General features: G+C 46.4%; 1 protein-coding gene across 7 annotated transcripts in view; it reads right to left on the reverse strand.

The window, feature by feature from the left end:
* The window catches only part of LOC127395201 (polycomb group RING finger protein 3-like), a 122788-nt gene that overhangs the window by 10583 nt on the left and 96206 nt on the right, over positions 1 to 15999 (reverse strand). For 6 of the 7 annotated variants that reach the window (XM_051641786.1, XM_051641784.1, XM_051641783.1 and 3 more), the window contains 3 exons: positions 15294 to 15404; positions 14491 to 14579; positions 9508 to 9645 (listed from right to left, as the gene is read on the reverse strand). In XM_051641786.1, coding sequence (XP_051497746.1) covers positions 9508 to 9645; positions 14491 to 14579; positions 15294 to 15404 — 338 coding nt within the window. The remainder of the gene's footprint in view (positions 1 to 9507; positions 9646 to 14490; positions 14580 to 15293; positions 15405 to 15999) is intronic. The other variant, XM_051641788.1, reaches the window with a different exon arrangement.

Raw genomic sequence — 15999 nt, forward strand, 5'->3', positions numbered from 1 at the left:
TCAGGGGACCAGCTTGGCTTAACAGGGAGCTCATGAGAAGAAGGACATATACAGGAGGTGGAATTGAGGACAGGCTACAAAGAAGGAATATAGAAACATTGTCCAAGTATACAGGGATGGTCTGGGGAAAGCCAAAACTCAGCTGGAGATGAAACTGGCAAGGGACATCAAGAACAACTTATCTTGCTACATTATCAATAAAAGAATAAACAAGGAAAATGTGAGACCGCTGCTGCATGGCGTGGACAATTTAGTAACAGTGTCTGCAGACAAGGTTGAGGTACTCAGTGCTGCCTTTGCCTTGGTTTTCACCAACAAGGACTCCCAGGCCTTTTTGTGCCTAGAGACAGGGTTCAAGGAGGAGAAAAACAGCCAGTAGCAGAGTAGGATCAAGTCAGGGATCTACTGAGAAATCTCAATCCATACTAGTCCATGGGACCAGATGGGATGCATCCAAGGGTGCCACAAGAGTTTGCTGATGTAATTGGAAGGCCACACTATCATCATTGAAAGGTCACAGAGATCAGAAAAGGTACCCAATGACTGAAGAAATGTTGTACCCATCTTCAAAAAGGGTAAGAAGAGAGAACTAGAGGCCAGTCAGCTTCACTTTGGTGATCCCTGGGAAAGTAATGAAGTGAGTCCTCTTGGAAGCCATTTCTAGGCACATAAAGGCAAAGGTAAATCCATACTGGCTATTCCAAATCATCAAGGGGTAAAAAAAACAACAAAAAAAACCCACAGTCGACCAACCGGATTGTCTTCTTGTCCTGGTTTGAGCCAGGATGAAGCCACTTTTCCTTTTACTTATTTTTTTTTCCTTCAGTAAGCTTTCTTTAAACTAGCAGTAAATGTTCCAGCTTGGGCTGATAACAAAAGCTGGAATGTTTATGCTATTGCTGGGACTTCAAGGTCATATCTTTGCTCTGCTGGCTCAGGCACTATGGGGAGATCTATGACCCCCCCGTAGGAGGCTGAATTAGACAGACGGCAAAATTGGCCAGAGATACTACATTCCATATATCTACGTAAACTCAGAGGAAGGTCAGAGATCACAGAAGACAACTTCCTTCCTGTTTCTTCTTTTTTTTTTCTTCCATCCATGGCCGGCATCCAGGGAGGACTCTGTCCATCCATCACCGTCAACCGCTAGGCTCAAGCTCTCCTAACCCTCATAACTCTACGCTCTCTCTGGCAGCAGTCCGGGACTTTTCAGGACTGTTCACAGCTCAGGAGAGTGCTGTGGGAGTTTCTGGGGGTGGGGGGAGGTGAGAGGCTTTTGCACATTCCTGAAGACATTTGTATATAATTGCATATATTTTCTTTTATCATTAGTGTTTAATTAAAGCTGTCTAGTTTAGTTTTCAATCCAGAGAGTCTCTCTCTTTTTCTCTCTCTCCTTCCCTACCTGGGTGGGAGGGGGAGGGGATCAAGAGCATTGTTGTCAATCCTGAGTCAAACTGTGACACTTCTTTGATGAAATTACAAAATCCATGGATGAGGAGAGAACAGTGGATGTTGTCAAACTTGACTTAAGCAAGGCTTTCAGCACCATCTTGCACAGCATCCTTGTATCCAAATTGTGACATTATGATCTGGATGGTTGGACTACCTGATAGGTAAAGGCCCAGGTGGATTGTCAGGGTCAGAGATTAGTGGTTAATGGGTTGTACTCTGCATAGAGGCCAGTGACATGTGGAGTATTGCAGGGCTCTACCCTGGGACCTGTGCTGTTGAATGTCTTTATCAGTGACCTGGAAGAAGAGACAGAATCCATCTCATCAAGCTTGTGGATGACACCAAACTGCAAAAGTGTCGCTGATACACTTGAGGACGGGGCTGCCATTCAGAGGGACCTAGACAGGCTAGAAGGATGAGCTGACAATCTCATGAAATTCAACAACAGCAAAGTCACAAGACATTACAAGCCGGGTAGCAGCTCTGCTGAAAAGGACCTGGGGGTCCTGATTGAAAGCAAGTTGAACTTGAGTCAGAAATGTGCTCTGGCAGTGATGAAGCCTAACAGAATAATGGGGTATATCAACAGAAGCACAGTCAGTAAACTAAAGAAAGTCAACAGAACAGTGTCCAAGTGGAAACCAGTAACGAGTGGTGTCCCTTGAAGGTCTGTACTAGGACCAGTACTATTTAATATCTTCAGTGACAGACAGTGGGATTGCATGCATCCTCAGTAAGTTTGCAGACAACACCAAGCTGAGTTATGCAGTTGATTCCCTAGAGGGAATGCCATCCAGATGGACCTTAACAGGCTTAAGGAATGGGCCTGTGTGAACCTCATGAAGTTCACCAAGGCCAAGTGCAAGGTCCTGCACCTGGGTCAGGGCAATCCCCAATATCAGCACAGACTAGGGGCCAAATGGATTGAGAGCAGCCCTGAGGAGAAGGACTTGGAGGTACTGGTAGACAAAAAATCGGACATGAGCCAGCAATGCACATGTGCAGCCCAGAACACCAACCGTATCCTGGGCTGCATCAAAAGAAGTGTGACCAGCAGGTGATTCTGCCCGTCTACTCCACTCTTGTGAAACCTCACCTGGAGTACTGTGTCCAGTTCTGGAGTCCCTAACATAAGAAGGACATAAACCTGTTGGAGGGGGTCCAGAGAAGGGCCACAAAAATGATCAAAAGAACGGAACACCTCTCTTATGAAGACAGGCTGAGAAATTTGCGGTTGTTCAGCCTGGAGAAGGGAAGACTCCGGGGAGGCCTTCTAGCAGCCTTCCAGTACTTAAAGGGGGCTTCTAAGAAAGATGGAGAAAGACTTTTTACCAGGGCCTGTTAGTGACAAGGGGCAACAGTTTTAAACTAAGAGTGGGTTTAGATTGGATATAAGGAAGTTCTTTACAATGAGGGTGCTGAGACACTGGAACAGGTTGCCCAGAGAAGTTGTGGATGCCCCATTATTGGAAGTGTTCAAGGTCAGACTGGGTGGGGCTTTGAGCAACCTGATCTAATGAAAGATGTCCATGGCAGGGGGGTTGGACTAGATGATCTTTGAAGGTCCCTTCCAACCTTCCATTTTATGATTCTATGATTCTAAGTGAATGTTCCCCTTTACTCAGCACTCATTAGACCACATCTGGAATGCTGCATCCAGTTTTGGCCCCTCCAGTACAAGAAAAATGTTGATAAACTTGAGCAAGTTCAGTAGAGGGTCACCAAGATGGTCAGGGTGCTTGAACACAGGCTCTATAAGGAGAGGTTGAGGGAACTAGGCCCATTTATCTTGGTGAAGATAAAGCTTAAAAGGGACCTACTTACAGCCTTCCAGCACCTAAGAGAAGCCTATAGAGAAGATAGAGCTAGGCTCTTTACTGAGGTGCATGGTGGGAAAATGAGAGACAATGGTCATCAATGGTAACAGAGGAAGTTCTGACTGGATATAAAGAGGATAAAAAAATTCTCTACAAGGATAATTGTCAGTCAGCTGCAGATGAGCACTAGACTGAGGTGAACAGGGGGGTTCCCGGAGTCCGAGGAACCTGAGAAAGATCGAGGAAACCCATGTGGTGCTTGCAGTTCTTTTGAGAGCGGCTGACTCGGCAGAAGATTTAAACGCCTCCCAGGAGCGCTGCAGTACAGTGTGGGCAAACAGGGCGCGGTGCAGCGAGGGCACTCACAGGTCCACAGGCCAAGGAAGTGCTTGAGGTTTGAGTCAGAATAGTGGGCACTCGCCTCCAAACTAAGACCGATGCTTCCACACAGAAAGCCCTTGCGATGTCTGATGCTTCCACCCAGATAGATCTGGTAAGGAAAGAGGCTTCAGTACAAACAGTAGCTTGCACTGGGTGCCCAGACCCTTCTCCCAGAGATAAGGGAAGTATCTGCACAAAGTGTACGCAGATTGATCTGTTACGTCAGGTGGCTGAGTTGAAAGAAACAGTTGAAAGGCTGCATAGTATTAGAGGAGCCAAGTCTGAGGTAGACAGATGATTTCAGAATCATGTTCTGGCAACAGTCAATACTGAGAATGAGGCACCTTGGACCCTGGGCCCAGGACTCTCTCAGTCTCCATCCTCCAGCATTACAACCAGTAAAAGATATGATGCATTAAAAGCTATAGACACTCCTGAGCAAGGTCCACAAGGAACAAATGTATCAGCCAGCACACAACAGGCATCGCAAAAAGAAACATTGTGTGGTCTTAGTGGGTGACGCTATTAAAAGGCACTGAGGCATCAATCTGCCAGCCTGACAAGGAGTCACAGGAAGTGCTGCCTTCCAGGAGCCAAAAGTTTGGGACATTACTGAGCAGGTACCTCAACTTGTTAAGAGCACGGATTACTATCTGTTGTTACTCTTTCATGTGGGCACAAATTACACTGAACCCGTAACCTGGGCAGAATAAAAAAAGACTACAGAGTTCTGGGGCAACAAGTGAAAAATTTTGGGGCCCAAGTTATCTTCTCCTCCATTTCACCAGTTGGAGGCATGGGGGCAGCCAGAAATAGGCATATATAGCATATCAACCTCTGGCTACGTGGCTGGTGTTGCTGTGAAGGTTTTGGTTTTAAGACAATGGGACATTCTTTTTCAACCATAACCTGTTTAGGGAGGGATAGGATCCATCTCTCTAGAAGAGGCAAGGGGATCTTTGGCAGCAGGCTGGCCAGCTTAAATGGGCTTTAAACTGAAGAACTTGGCAGGTGGGGGCCAAAATGGCAATACTCAAGCCATTACATCCAGATGGGGAATAAGCTTGGCCAATCAGAGCAATAACAAAGGTTCCTCAACTACCTGCCATGATGAGAATCAGGCAGCCTTCCACCCTTCTAGGGTGAAAGCTGCATGCTCAGCTCCCTCTCTGAAATGCCTGTACACCAATGCATGCAGCATGGGGAATAAAGAGGAGGAATTAGAGATCTGTGTGCAGTCAAAGGGCTACGATCTGATTGCAATTATGGAGACATGGTGGGATAGCTCACATGACTGTAATGCTGTCATGGATGGCTATGTCCTTTTTTAGGAAAGACAGGCCAACAAGGCATGGTGGTGGAGTTGCTCTTTACGTGAGAGAGCAAGTGAATGCATTGAGCTCTGCCCAAGGTCGGATGAAGAGCGAGTTGAGAGTTTGTGGGTAAGAATTAAGGGGCAGGCTAGCATGGGTGACACTGTTGTGCCTGTCTATTACAGACCACCTGATCAGGAGGAGGAAGCTGACGAGGCCTTCTACAGACAGTTGAAAGCAGCCTCACAATCACAGGCCCTGGTTCTCATGGGGGACTTCAACCACCCTGATATTTGCTGGAAAGGCTACAAAGACAGGAACACACAGTCCAGGAAGTTCCTGCAGAGCATTGTTGATGACTTCTTGACACAGGCGGTGGAGGGGCCAACAAGGAGAGAGTACTGCTGGACTTTTGTAAGGGTTATGCCACTTACCACAAAAAAATATATGTCTCCCATAAAACTATTTCAACATATAAGGACGATTAAATGGACACCACTCCTGCACAGCGCCTCTGACACCTGGAACCGTCAAGACCCAAGACGCTGGCTCCTTGCTGAAGGGGTCTACCCCCCCCGCCTATGGATGGTCTGTTCTGCCCCGGGACTCAAGATTGGCTGGGCCAGGGCTGGCATGCAGATGAGATAATGCATTGCGGCACCTGAAACTCACCCTAGCCTAAGAGAAGTCACCGGACAGCAGCGGAGGGGGCTTCTGCCTCTGTGAAAGAGGAAACCAGAACTCGCCGGTAGCTTAGGGGCGGCCTGCCAGAACTTCGTGGGATCCCAGGGGCGGAAGAAAGACTGAAATCTAACTGTTCTTTTAAGACCAGAGAGTTGAGATCCCTGCCCGCAGCCGAAGACAGCGCCGAGCCGGGAACCGCCGCCAGCCGAGCCGGGGCCACGCCCCTGCCTGCAGCCGAGGACATCGCCAAGCCGAGCCAGGAGCCGCCGCCGCAGCAGTAGCCGAGCAGGAACCGCGCCGAGCCGAGGACAGCGCAGCGCCGAGCCCAGCTGGGACCGCCGCCCCAAGGGAGCCGCCGCCCACGCGGAGCGTGTCTGCTGCTCACGTGGTGCTGCCTGCTGCCTACGCAGTGCCCACGCGCTGCGTGCCTGCTGCCCTCCATCCCAGGAGCTGTCACCTTTGCTACCTTCAACGTGTAAGAATCCCATCTGCGGATCTTCCCTCTTTCTATAGAATTCACTCCCCATACTCACATGCACAACAGTGACCCCAACGGGGGGAACTGCGACCCGTTCTAAATCCCCTCCCTTTACCATAACAATCTTCACCTTATCAGTGGCTTGTACTACAGTTATATATTTGCACATCTCTGTTTTGTTTATAAAATACCAACACGTATAAACCCCTCAGTCCGTGCCCTCATTCCCTTTTTGAGCAGAAGTGCGTACTACCCATGGGGGGGGGGCGTTTTGGCAGGTATCAATTAAAACAAGGGGGAGGGGTTAACCGCTCAAACCCCTCCTTGTTCTGTTGTTGAACCCTTACAACCTTGTACTGACAAATAAGGAGGGGCTGGTTGAGGATGTGTTGGCTGGTTAGGGGATCGGGAGCACAGGTGGTGTTCTCTATCCCACCAGTAGCAGGGATTGATGAGGGGATAAATGGGAAGAGCCAGAAGACTAACTCCTGGCTTCGGGACTGGTGCAGCAGACAGGACTTTGGCTTTTTCGATCATGGATGGACCTACAGGACACCAGGCATGGCAACAGGTGGGGGAAGCATAACCCGGAGGGGAAGAAGGATCCTGGGGCACGAGTTAGCAGGGCTCATCAAAAGGGCTTTAAACTAGGTTTGAAGGGGGATGGGGATGAAACCAGGCTCACCAGAGATGAGCCTAAGGACGGCCGCCAGTCTGTTGTCCCACTCAAGGCGGGAAATGGGGATAAATGCAGCAACAAAAACATAGGGCTCACTAATAGGTTAGTAACCACGCAAGTGGTCGGGATATCTGTACCGCGGTTCAAGTGAATATATGCCAATGCCCGAAGCATGGGAAATAAACAAGAGGAGTTAGAAGCTATTGTGCACCAGGGAGATGTGGTGGGATAATTCGCATGGTTGGAGTGCTGCAATGGTGGCTACAGGCTCTTTAGAAGGGACAGGCAAGGCAAGAGAGGTGGTGGGGTGGCGTTATATGTTAAGGAGTGCTTTGACTGCCTAGAATTCAATACTAGATACACCAAGGCAGAATGTATATGGGTAAGGATAAAAGGGAAGGCCAATGAGGCTGATATCCTAGTGGGAGTCTGCTACAGACCACCTGACCAGTATAAAGAGACTGACAAGATGTTCCTTCAACAACTCTGAGATGTCTTGTGTTCGCTAGCCCTTGTTCTTGTGGGGGACTTCAACTTACCAGGTGTCTGCTGGAAGTACAACACAGCAGAAAGGGGCCAATCCAGGAGGTTTCTGGAATGTATAGAAGATAACTTCCTGCTACAGCTGGTAAATGAGGCTACCAGGGGTAGTGCCATGCTGGACCTACTGTTTACAAACAGGGAAGGGCTGGTGGAAGATGTAGTGGTTGGAGGTCGTCTTGGGCACAGCAACCATGATATGATAGAATTTTCAATATGTGGTGAAGTTAGGAGGGTCGTCAGAAAAACATCTACCTTGGACTTCTGGAGGGCTGACTTTGGTCTCTTCAGGACGCTGGTTGGGAGAGTCCCTTGGGAAGCAGCCCTCAAAACCAAAGGAGCCCAGGAAGGCTGGGCTTACTTTAAGAATGAAATGATGAAGGCGCAGGAGCAGGCTGTCCCTATGTGCCGAAAAAGGAGCCGGCGGGGAAGAAGACCGGCCTGGTTGAGCAGGGAACTATTACAAGAACTCAGAAATAAAGAGTGTATCAACTTTGGAAAAAGGGGCAGGTGAATCAGGAAGTATTTAAGGATATTGTAAGCTCATGTAGAAAGAGAATTAGAGATGCAAAAGCTCAGCTAGAACTTAAACTAGCCATCTCTCTAAAGGATAATAAAAAATGCTTTTATAAATACATTAATAACAAAAGGAGGGTCAGGGAAAATCTTCATTCCTTATTGGATGTGGGGGGGGGAACTTAGTAACGGAGGACGAGGAAAAGGCTGAGGTGCTTAACACCTTCTTTGCCTCAGTCTTTAACAGAAAGACCAGCTACCCTCAGGACAACTGGGCTCCTGAGTTGGCAGACAGGGATGGGGAGCAGAATCCTCTTCCTGTAGTCCAGGAGGAAGTAGTTAGGGACCTGCTGTGCCACTTAGATCCCAACAAGTCCATGGGTCCAGATGGGATTCATCCTAGGATGTTGAGGGAGCTGGCGGAAGAACCGGCTAAGCCAGTTTATCATTTATCACCAGTCCTGGCTGACTTGGGAGGTCCCAGATGACTGGAGGTTGGCCAATGTGATGCCCATCCACAAGAAGGGCCAGAAGGAGGATCCGGGGAACTATAGGCCTGTCAGCCTGACCTCGGTGCCTGGCAAGATTATGGAACAGATCATCCTGAGTGCCATCAAGCGGCATGTAGAAGACAACCAGGGGATCAGGTCCAGCCAACATGGGTTTAGGAAAGGAAGGTCCTGCCTGATCAATCTCATCTCCTTCTATGACCTGCCTAGGTGGATGAGGGGAAGGCTGTGGATGTGGTCTACCTTGACTTCAGCAAAGCCTTTGACACAGAACAAGTTGCCCAAAGAGGTCATGGCATCACTCTCCTTGGAAGTTTTCAAGACTGAGAGATGGAAGTTTGAGAGTAAGAGTAGATGGAGGGCTACTTTGACCAATACCAAGAAAGAGGGAACAGAGACTGTTTTCACATGCCTGCCATTATGTGTTCTAATTTTAGAATCTGAAATGACAGAACTTGCAGAGGATAGGAAACCTCTTTCTTCCCTTACCCTGCACCATGATTTCTTCCCACAATTAGTCCAATTATGTACTCCCTGCAGGGAAGGTGGCACCAGCTGATACTACACAAGGCAGAATTTCAATCACAGTAGAGAAGCAGAAGGTGTATATGTGCTGCTTTCCATTAAATCAGTCTTTCAGTAGTGTCTAAGTGTTATAATCCATTCTCTGCATTGAGTGAAAAATCTCTGCTAGGGCAGCGTATCCCTTCATTTAAGGCCACCGAACAAAGCATCTTACAGGAGTCAGTTTTATCACAGGTGGAAAACACATAACCAAGCCTTTTGGTGTGTTTTAAACCTGGTAATGGAACAACACACTGAGCTGCACTGCCAACTCTGTATAAAGCCAAGAATCAGTCAAGAGCTGCATTTCCATTGTATTGGAGGGGGAGAAAAAAGGGAAGATGACCGGCATCCTTAAATTAAAACGGGGGGAGGTAAATTTGGAGAAAAACCTATTTGTCTGCATTCAGCTCCTCAATTTAAATAGCCATTTTCTGGTCCTTTATATTAGGAAATAGTGTGTGCTTCAGGTTTTATTTTTAAATCTGATTGGAAGGAAAGACAGTTTTAGGAAAAAAATCCATAAGACTTTCATTTGCAAAATGATGTTTAAACATTAACACATTACCTCATTAAAAGAAGAAAGGTTAAGTTTTTTAGCAATGAACTTCTTTAGATGCAAGACTGTTGCTTGTGCTGAGCAGCGGATCCATTTTCGTTTCAATGCACGCAATTTGCTGCTATTGCATTCCAAGCAGATGCTTACCTTCAGGAAAAAGCAAACGCAGCCAGGGCTAGTTGACAGAATTTTCTGCAGTCCCCATTATGCGTTTCACATGCAGCATTTATTAATCCAACAAAAAGGTAAAAATGTAGAATACCAATATTCTTCAAGGCAAAATGCATGCAGTGTCATTAAAAAATGGTTGTGTAGTATTTTGTCAGCTTACTGTTAAGCTCTATTCAACTCAAAAGGGATATGGACAAAAGTTCAAGGCAGAACTTTAGTGCTGCCATGTTCCAGAACTTTATTCTAACTGCAGAGGTTACAACTAGTTCTGAAGAAGCCTAGGTCAAGGCCAAAGCGAGATATCTAATATGAAAACCTGTCAGGACCCTGAGCTCATTCCCCTCCTCCCTGGGGGTTTGGTTGCCTGAGCTCAGGGCCAATTTTGATTAAGCATCTGTATGACCATGAAATTGTTGTGAAGAGCTGTTTGAGAAAAAGCTTGAAGAATTTTCAGTGTGAGGTCACTCTGCTCAACTTAGCAGCATTATTTCATAGAATCATAGAATGTATGGGCTTGGAAGAGACCTTTAAAGGTCATCTAGTCCAGCGCAGTGGACCTTTTTGCAGTGCACAGGGACCTTTTTGACTAGATCAGGATGCTCAGAGCCTGGTCAAGCCTGACCTTGAATGTTTCCAGGGATGGGGCCTCCACCACCTCTCTGGGAAACCTGTTCCAGTGCTTCACCACCCTCATCATAAAGAACTTCCTCCTAATGTCTAATCTAACTCTACCCTGCTCTAGTTTAAGACCATTGCCCCTTGTCCTAACACTACACGTCCTTGCAAACAGTCCCTCCCCAGCTTTCCTGTAGGCCCCCTTCATGTACTGGAAGGCTGCTATAAGGTCTCCCTAGAGCCTTCTCCTCTCCAGGCTGAACAATCCCAGCTGTCTCAGCCTGTCTTCATAGGAGAGGTGCTCCAGCCCTCTGATCATTTCTGTGTCCCTTCTCTGGACTCATTCCAACAGGTCCATGTCCCTCTTCTGTTGAGGAATCCAGAGCTGGGCACAGGACTCCAGGTGGGGTCGCACAAGAGTAGAGGGGCAGAATCACCTCCCTTAACCTGCTGGCCGCACTTCTTTTGATGCAGCCCAGGATGCGGTTGGCCCTCTGGGCTGCAAGTGCACATTGTTTGCTCATGTCCAACTTTTCATCCACCAGTACCCTCAAGTCCTTTGCTGCAGGGCTGCTCTCTATCACATCATCCCCCAGCCTGTCCTGATAGCGAGGATTGCTCCTACCCAGGTGCAGGACCTTGCACTTGGCCTTGTTGAACCTCATGAGGTTCACACAGGCCCACTTGTCCAGGTCCTTCTGGATAGCATCCTGTTCCTCTGGTGTGTCGACTGCACCAGTCAGCTTGGTGTCATCTGCAAACTTGCTGAGGGTGCCCTCGATCCCACTGTCTATGTTGTTGGCTCCAGTACGGACCCCTGAGGGACACCACTTGTCACTGTTTTCCATCTGGACATCAAGCCATCAACCACTACACTCTGGATGCGACCATCCAGCCAATTCCTTATCCACTGAACAGTCCACCCATCAAAACCCATATCTCTCCAACTTAGAGAGAAGGATGTTGTGGGGGACCGTGTCAAAGGCCTTGCAGAAGTCCAGGTAGATGACATCCACTGCTTTTCCCTTGTCCACTGATGCAGTCACTCCATTGTAGAAAGCCACAAGTTTGGTCAGGCAGAACTTGCCCTTAGTAAAGCCATGCTGGCTATCTGGAATCCCCTCCCTGTCCTCCATGTGCCTTGTCAGAGCTTCTAGGAGGATCTGTTCCATGATTTTCCCAGGCCTGACAGAGGTGAGGCTGACAGGTCATTAGTTCCTAGGGTCCTCTGTTCTACCCTTTTTAAAAAAGATGCAACGTTTCCTTTCTTCTAGTCACCAGGGACTTCACCTGACTGCCATGACTTTTCAAATATCATGGCGAGTGGCTTAGCAACTACATCAGCCAATTCCCTCAGGACTCTGGGATGCATCTCAACAGGTCCCATGGACTTGTGTATGTTCAGGTTCCTCAGATGGTCATGAACCTTGTCTTCACTTACAGTGGGAGGGACTTCCTCCCCCTGGTCCCCATCTTGAGGTCCTTCAACTCAGGAGGTGTGAGGAGAGAGGTTGCCAGTGAAGACTGAGGCAAAAAAGTCATTGAGAACCTCAGCCTTCTCCTCATCTGTTGTTACTAGTTTGCCATCCTTGGTCATCGGGGCGGGGGGGGGTACGCTTTCTTTAACCTTCCTTTTCTGATTTATATACCTGTAGAATCCCTTTTTGTCATTCTTCGCATCCCTTGCCAAGTTCAGCTCCAGCCATGCCTTGGCCTTCCTGACCCCATACCTGCATGACCGGGCAGTGTCCCTGTACTCTTCCCAAGATATCAGTCCCTGCTTGAACTGCTTGTGCAGTTCCTTCTTGCCTTTTAGCTTGGCCAGCAGGTCTCGACCCAGCCATGCTGGTGTCTTCCCTTCCTTACTTGATTTCTTGCACCTGGGGATTAAGAGCTCTTGTGCTCTATGGAAAGCATCCTTAAAGATCTGCCAGCTCTGTTTTGCTCCCTTGTCTCTGAGGACTGTTTCCCAGGGGGTCCTACTGGCTAACTCCTTGAAGAGCTGGAAGTTTGTTTTCCTAAAATTCAGGGTCCCGACTACTCTCCTCATCTGACTCGTATCCCTTAGGACTGTGAAGCCCACCAGTGCGTGGTCACTGCAGCCCAGGCTGCCTCCAATCTTGACATCCCTGATGAGCTCGCCTGCATTGGTGACCATCAGGTCCATGTGTCACATCCCCTTGGATAGGGCCATCTATTTCCTCACTTAAGAAGTTGTCTTCAAGGCACTCCAGCCTTGAAGCTGAAGCTCCCTCCCTTGGTTGGTCCCCCTGCATGAGCTATGTTGCAGCCATGTCCACGCCTGGCCTAGACCCTGACCCACAGATTAGACTTCCTGGCTTGACCTTAGACTTGTCTCATCACTATGGACTTGGCTTGGTGATCACTGTGTATGACCTTGGTTACTATCTTCTCTGGACCTGGCTTCAACTTGCCAACTTAACTTTCTGGCTTAACCTTGGACCTGCCTCACCACTAAAGATTTACCTGGTGATCACTGGACTGTGGCTGAATCTGGTCACTGTCACCAGAGCTGCTATGCTCTCCTTATTCAGGTATTGTGGGACTGCACCCCTTGTTGGTGAGGTCAGTGCCCTGCCTGTCCTGTTGTCACTCTTGGCTCCTGGCTTGCCTTTCCCTATGGAGCAGCAGCCTGCCCTTGCCCCTCCCTGACAAAATGATTATTGCTTTTTAATGACTGTTTCTAATCTAACCTCTGAATCTAATAACATAGTTCAATATTTAAGGCATGTTTTAAAATAATATTTTAACTTTAAAATTTACAGATACAGAAAAGGTAGTAACATTTTTGAAGTTCAAAAGATTATATGGGAAAAAATGGTGTCCTGGTTTGAGCCAGGATGAAACCATTTTCCCTTTTACTGACTTTTTTCCTTCAGTAAGCTTTCTTTTACCTAGTAGTAAAGTGTTCCAGCTTGGACTGATAACAAACGCTGGAATGTATACTAACTGCTGGGATTCCAAGGTCATGTCTTTGCTCTGCCGGCTCAGGCACTACGGGGAGATCTATGACCCTCCTGTAGGAGGCTGAATTAGACAGACAGCAAAATTGGCCAGAGACATTCCATTTCATATATCTACGTAAGCTCAGAGGAAGGTCAGAGATCACAGAAGACAACTTCCTTCCTGCTTCTTCTTCCCTTCTCTGTCCATCCATCACTGTTGACCCCTAGACTGTGCATCTCCTGACCCTCATAACTCTACCCTAAGCTCCTGTCTGCTCTGCCGCTCTCTCCGGCAGCGGTCTGGCACTTTTCAGACTGTTCACAGCTAAGGAGAGTGCTGTGGGGGTTGCTGGGTGTGGGGGGAGGCAATAGGGGTTTGCACATTCCTGAACACATTTGTATATAATTTTACATATTTTCTTTTATCATTAGTGTTTTATTAAAGCTGTGTAGTTTAGTTTTCAATCCAGTAAAGTCTCTCTGTTATTCTCTCTCTCCTTCCCTACCTGGGTGGAAGGGGGAGGGGATGGAGAGCATTGTTGCCGATCCTGAGCCAAACTGTGACAATGGCCTTTTGATCTCTGTGCTTCAATTCCCTCTTCTTTTCTCAATCATCTATTTTCTTTATTTAGTCTAAGCTCTTTAGGATAAGTTTTATTCTGTGCACTTAAATGATCTGATACAAAGCACAATCCATCTGAATACTACTATTGCACTATTATTAAATGGGAAATCAATCCAAATTTAATTTACTTTGGACAAAGCAGGGAAACATGAAGGTAGCGACTTGTGTATTCCAATAGCAAGTTTCATACTCAAATAGGTTTTGTTTTTAAAAATTGACACCAAATACTAAGTTAAAAAAGACTTTTCATTCTAATTATTGAAACATATTCAGTCCTGATGCACCAGGGTGGAATGGGAGTAGACTCTCGGATAAAGGGCCCAAATGACTTGAAATGTAATTGTGATGAAAGCCAACACATAGTTTAGCCAATACTCAGGAAACTCGGAAATATTTATAACTATCAAACCTTAATGAAATTCTCAAAACCAAATTTCTCAAGTTACCTAAATAAAAAAAGATGAAGATCAAGTTTACACAAAGGCATGGGAGAACACTGTATCTTGTCTCTGCCAGAGGAGAAAAAAAAGTTTATCAAGGAAAAATAATAATTTACAGATAAATTAGAAATACAAAATAAAACTTAGAAATGCTCTATATCAGAAGTAAGCCCACCTGTTCATCACTTCGATGATAGTCATTATCTTCTTCCTGTTTTTCTTCAGAAGATTCTTTCTTTGAATTTTCATCTGGTTTAGTTTCACCTTTCAGAAAAAAGCAGAGCATGGCAATAATTAAATTAGACATATCAGATGACAGGTAATCCTGAAACAAAGTCAAGACTATAAGAGCAACTGTGTTTTTTCTATTTGAGTTTGTTTTTCTTAAGTAATTAGACTTGTCAGAACATGATCAGCTTCTCTTCTAACCAGGAAAAAAGTTAGAAAGCAGCTTTGTTCTTGGTAGCAGAGATGTGGGCACTAATCCAAAAGTTCCCAAAAAATCAGTTCAAGACACCTTGCTGCAAATTTATCAGGGCTTATTCACTATTCTGTAAAACTGATATGCTCTCCTGACAGTCACAAATTTGAGAATTCTTTTGTCCTTGGATAAATACACACACACAAAGTATGACCACCATACCATTTTTATCACAAAATTACACTTAACACCAGCAGTTTCTAAAGTTAATGCAATTCAGGACTGGGATTAAAAGTAACCTTTTCTTATCATAGCATTCCTACAGATACTACTGAAGATCTTCACCGGAAACACATTACAGTCAGCTAAAAGAACACCTTCTATAAACAAGTATGATGCAAAACAATACTTCACTTCGATGGTAAGTTTAAAGTGGTGAGTTCTTGTATATAGTCCAATATATAAGCACAAACAAGCCTTGTACAACATTATATAACAATTATATTAATGGCAGTCTGCACCCCCCACCCCAAGACAGAATAAACAAGACCATTTACCATTCCGATGTGAATCTAAATGTTGCTTTGCAGAGCATGTCTCCCCTTTGATGTCCCCTGGTACTTCCATACCCAGTTTGTGATAGAATTCCCTCTGCTTTTTCATTTCCGCTGTTTAAAATTTTAAATATTAGTTACGTAATAATGTTCTAGCACAATGTTTATCAAGGTGTTCCAAAACCTTCCTCTGTTCTGTAAAAGAAGCTTGTCAGGCAGAAAGGAGTATTAGCACTTTTTTGCTACTTCTCTACTCTTGCTGCCATAATTATAGAATCATAGAATATCTCAAGTTGGAAGGGACCCATAAGGATCATCGAGTCCAACTCCCTGTTCCTCATAGGACTATCTAAAACTAAACCGTATGACTAAGAGCATTGTCCAGATGCTTCTTGAACTCTGACAGGCTTGGTGCCATGACCACTTCCCTGGGGAGCCTGTTCCAGTGACTGACCACCCTCTCAGTGAAGAACCTTTTCCTGATGTCCAATCTGAACTTCTGATGCAGCCTCATTCCATTTCCTCCTGTCCTGTCGCTGGTCACCAGAGAGATCAGAATCTTCCCCTCCACTGCCCCCTTGAGGAAGTTGTAGACTGTGATGAGATTACCCCTCAGACTTCTCCAAACTGAAGAAACCAAGTGACCTCAGCTGCTCCTCATAAGTCTTGCCCTCCAGACCTTTCACCATCTTTGTCACCCTTTTCTGGA

Source organism: Apus apus, chromosome W (assembly GCF_020740795.1).
Source record: "Apus apus isolate bApuApu2 chromosome W, bApuApu2.pri.cur, whole genome shotgun sequence".
In the NCBI taxonomy this organism is placed as follows: Eukaryota; Metazoa; Chordata; class Aves; order Apodiformes; family Apodidae; genus Apus; species Apus apus.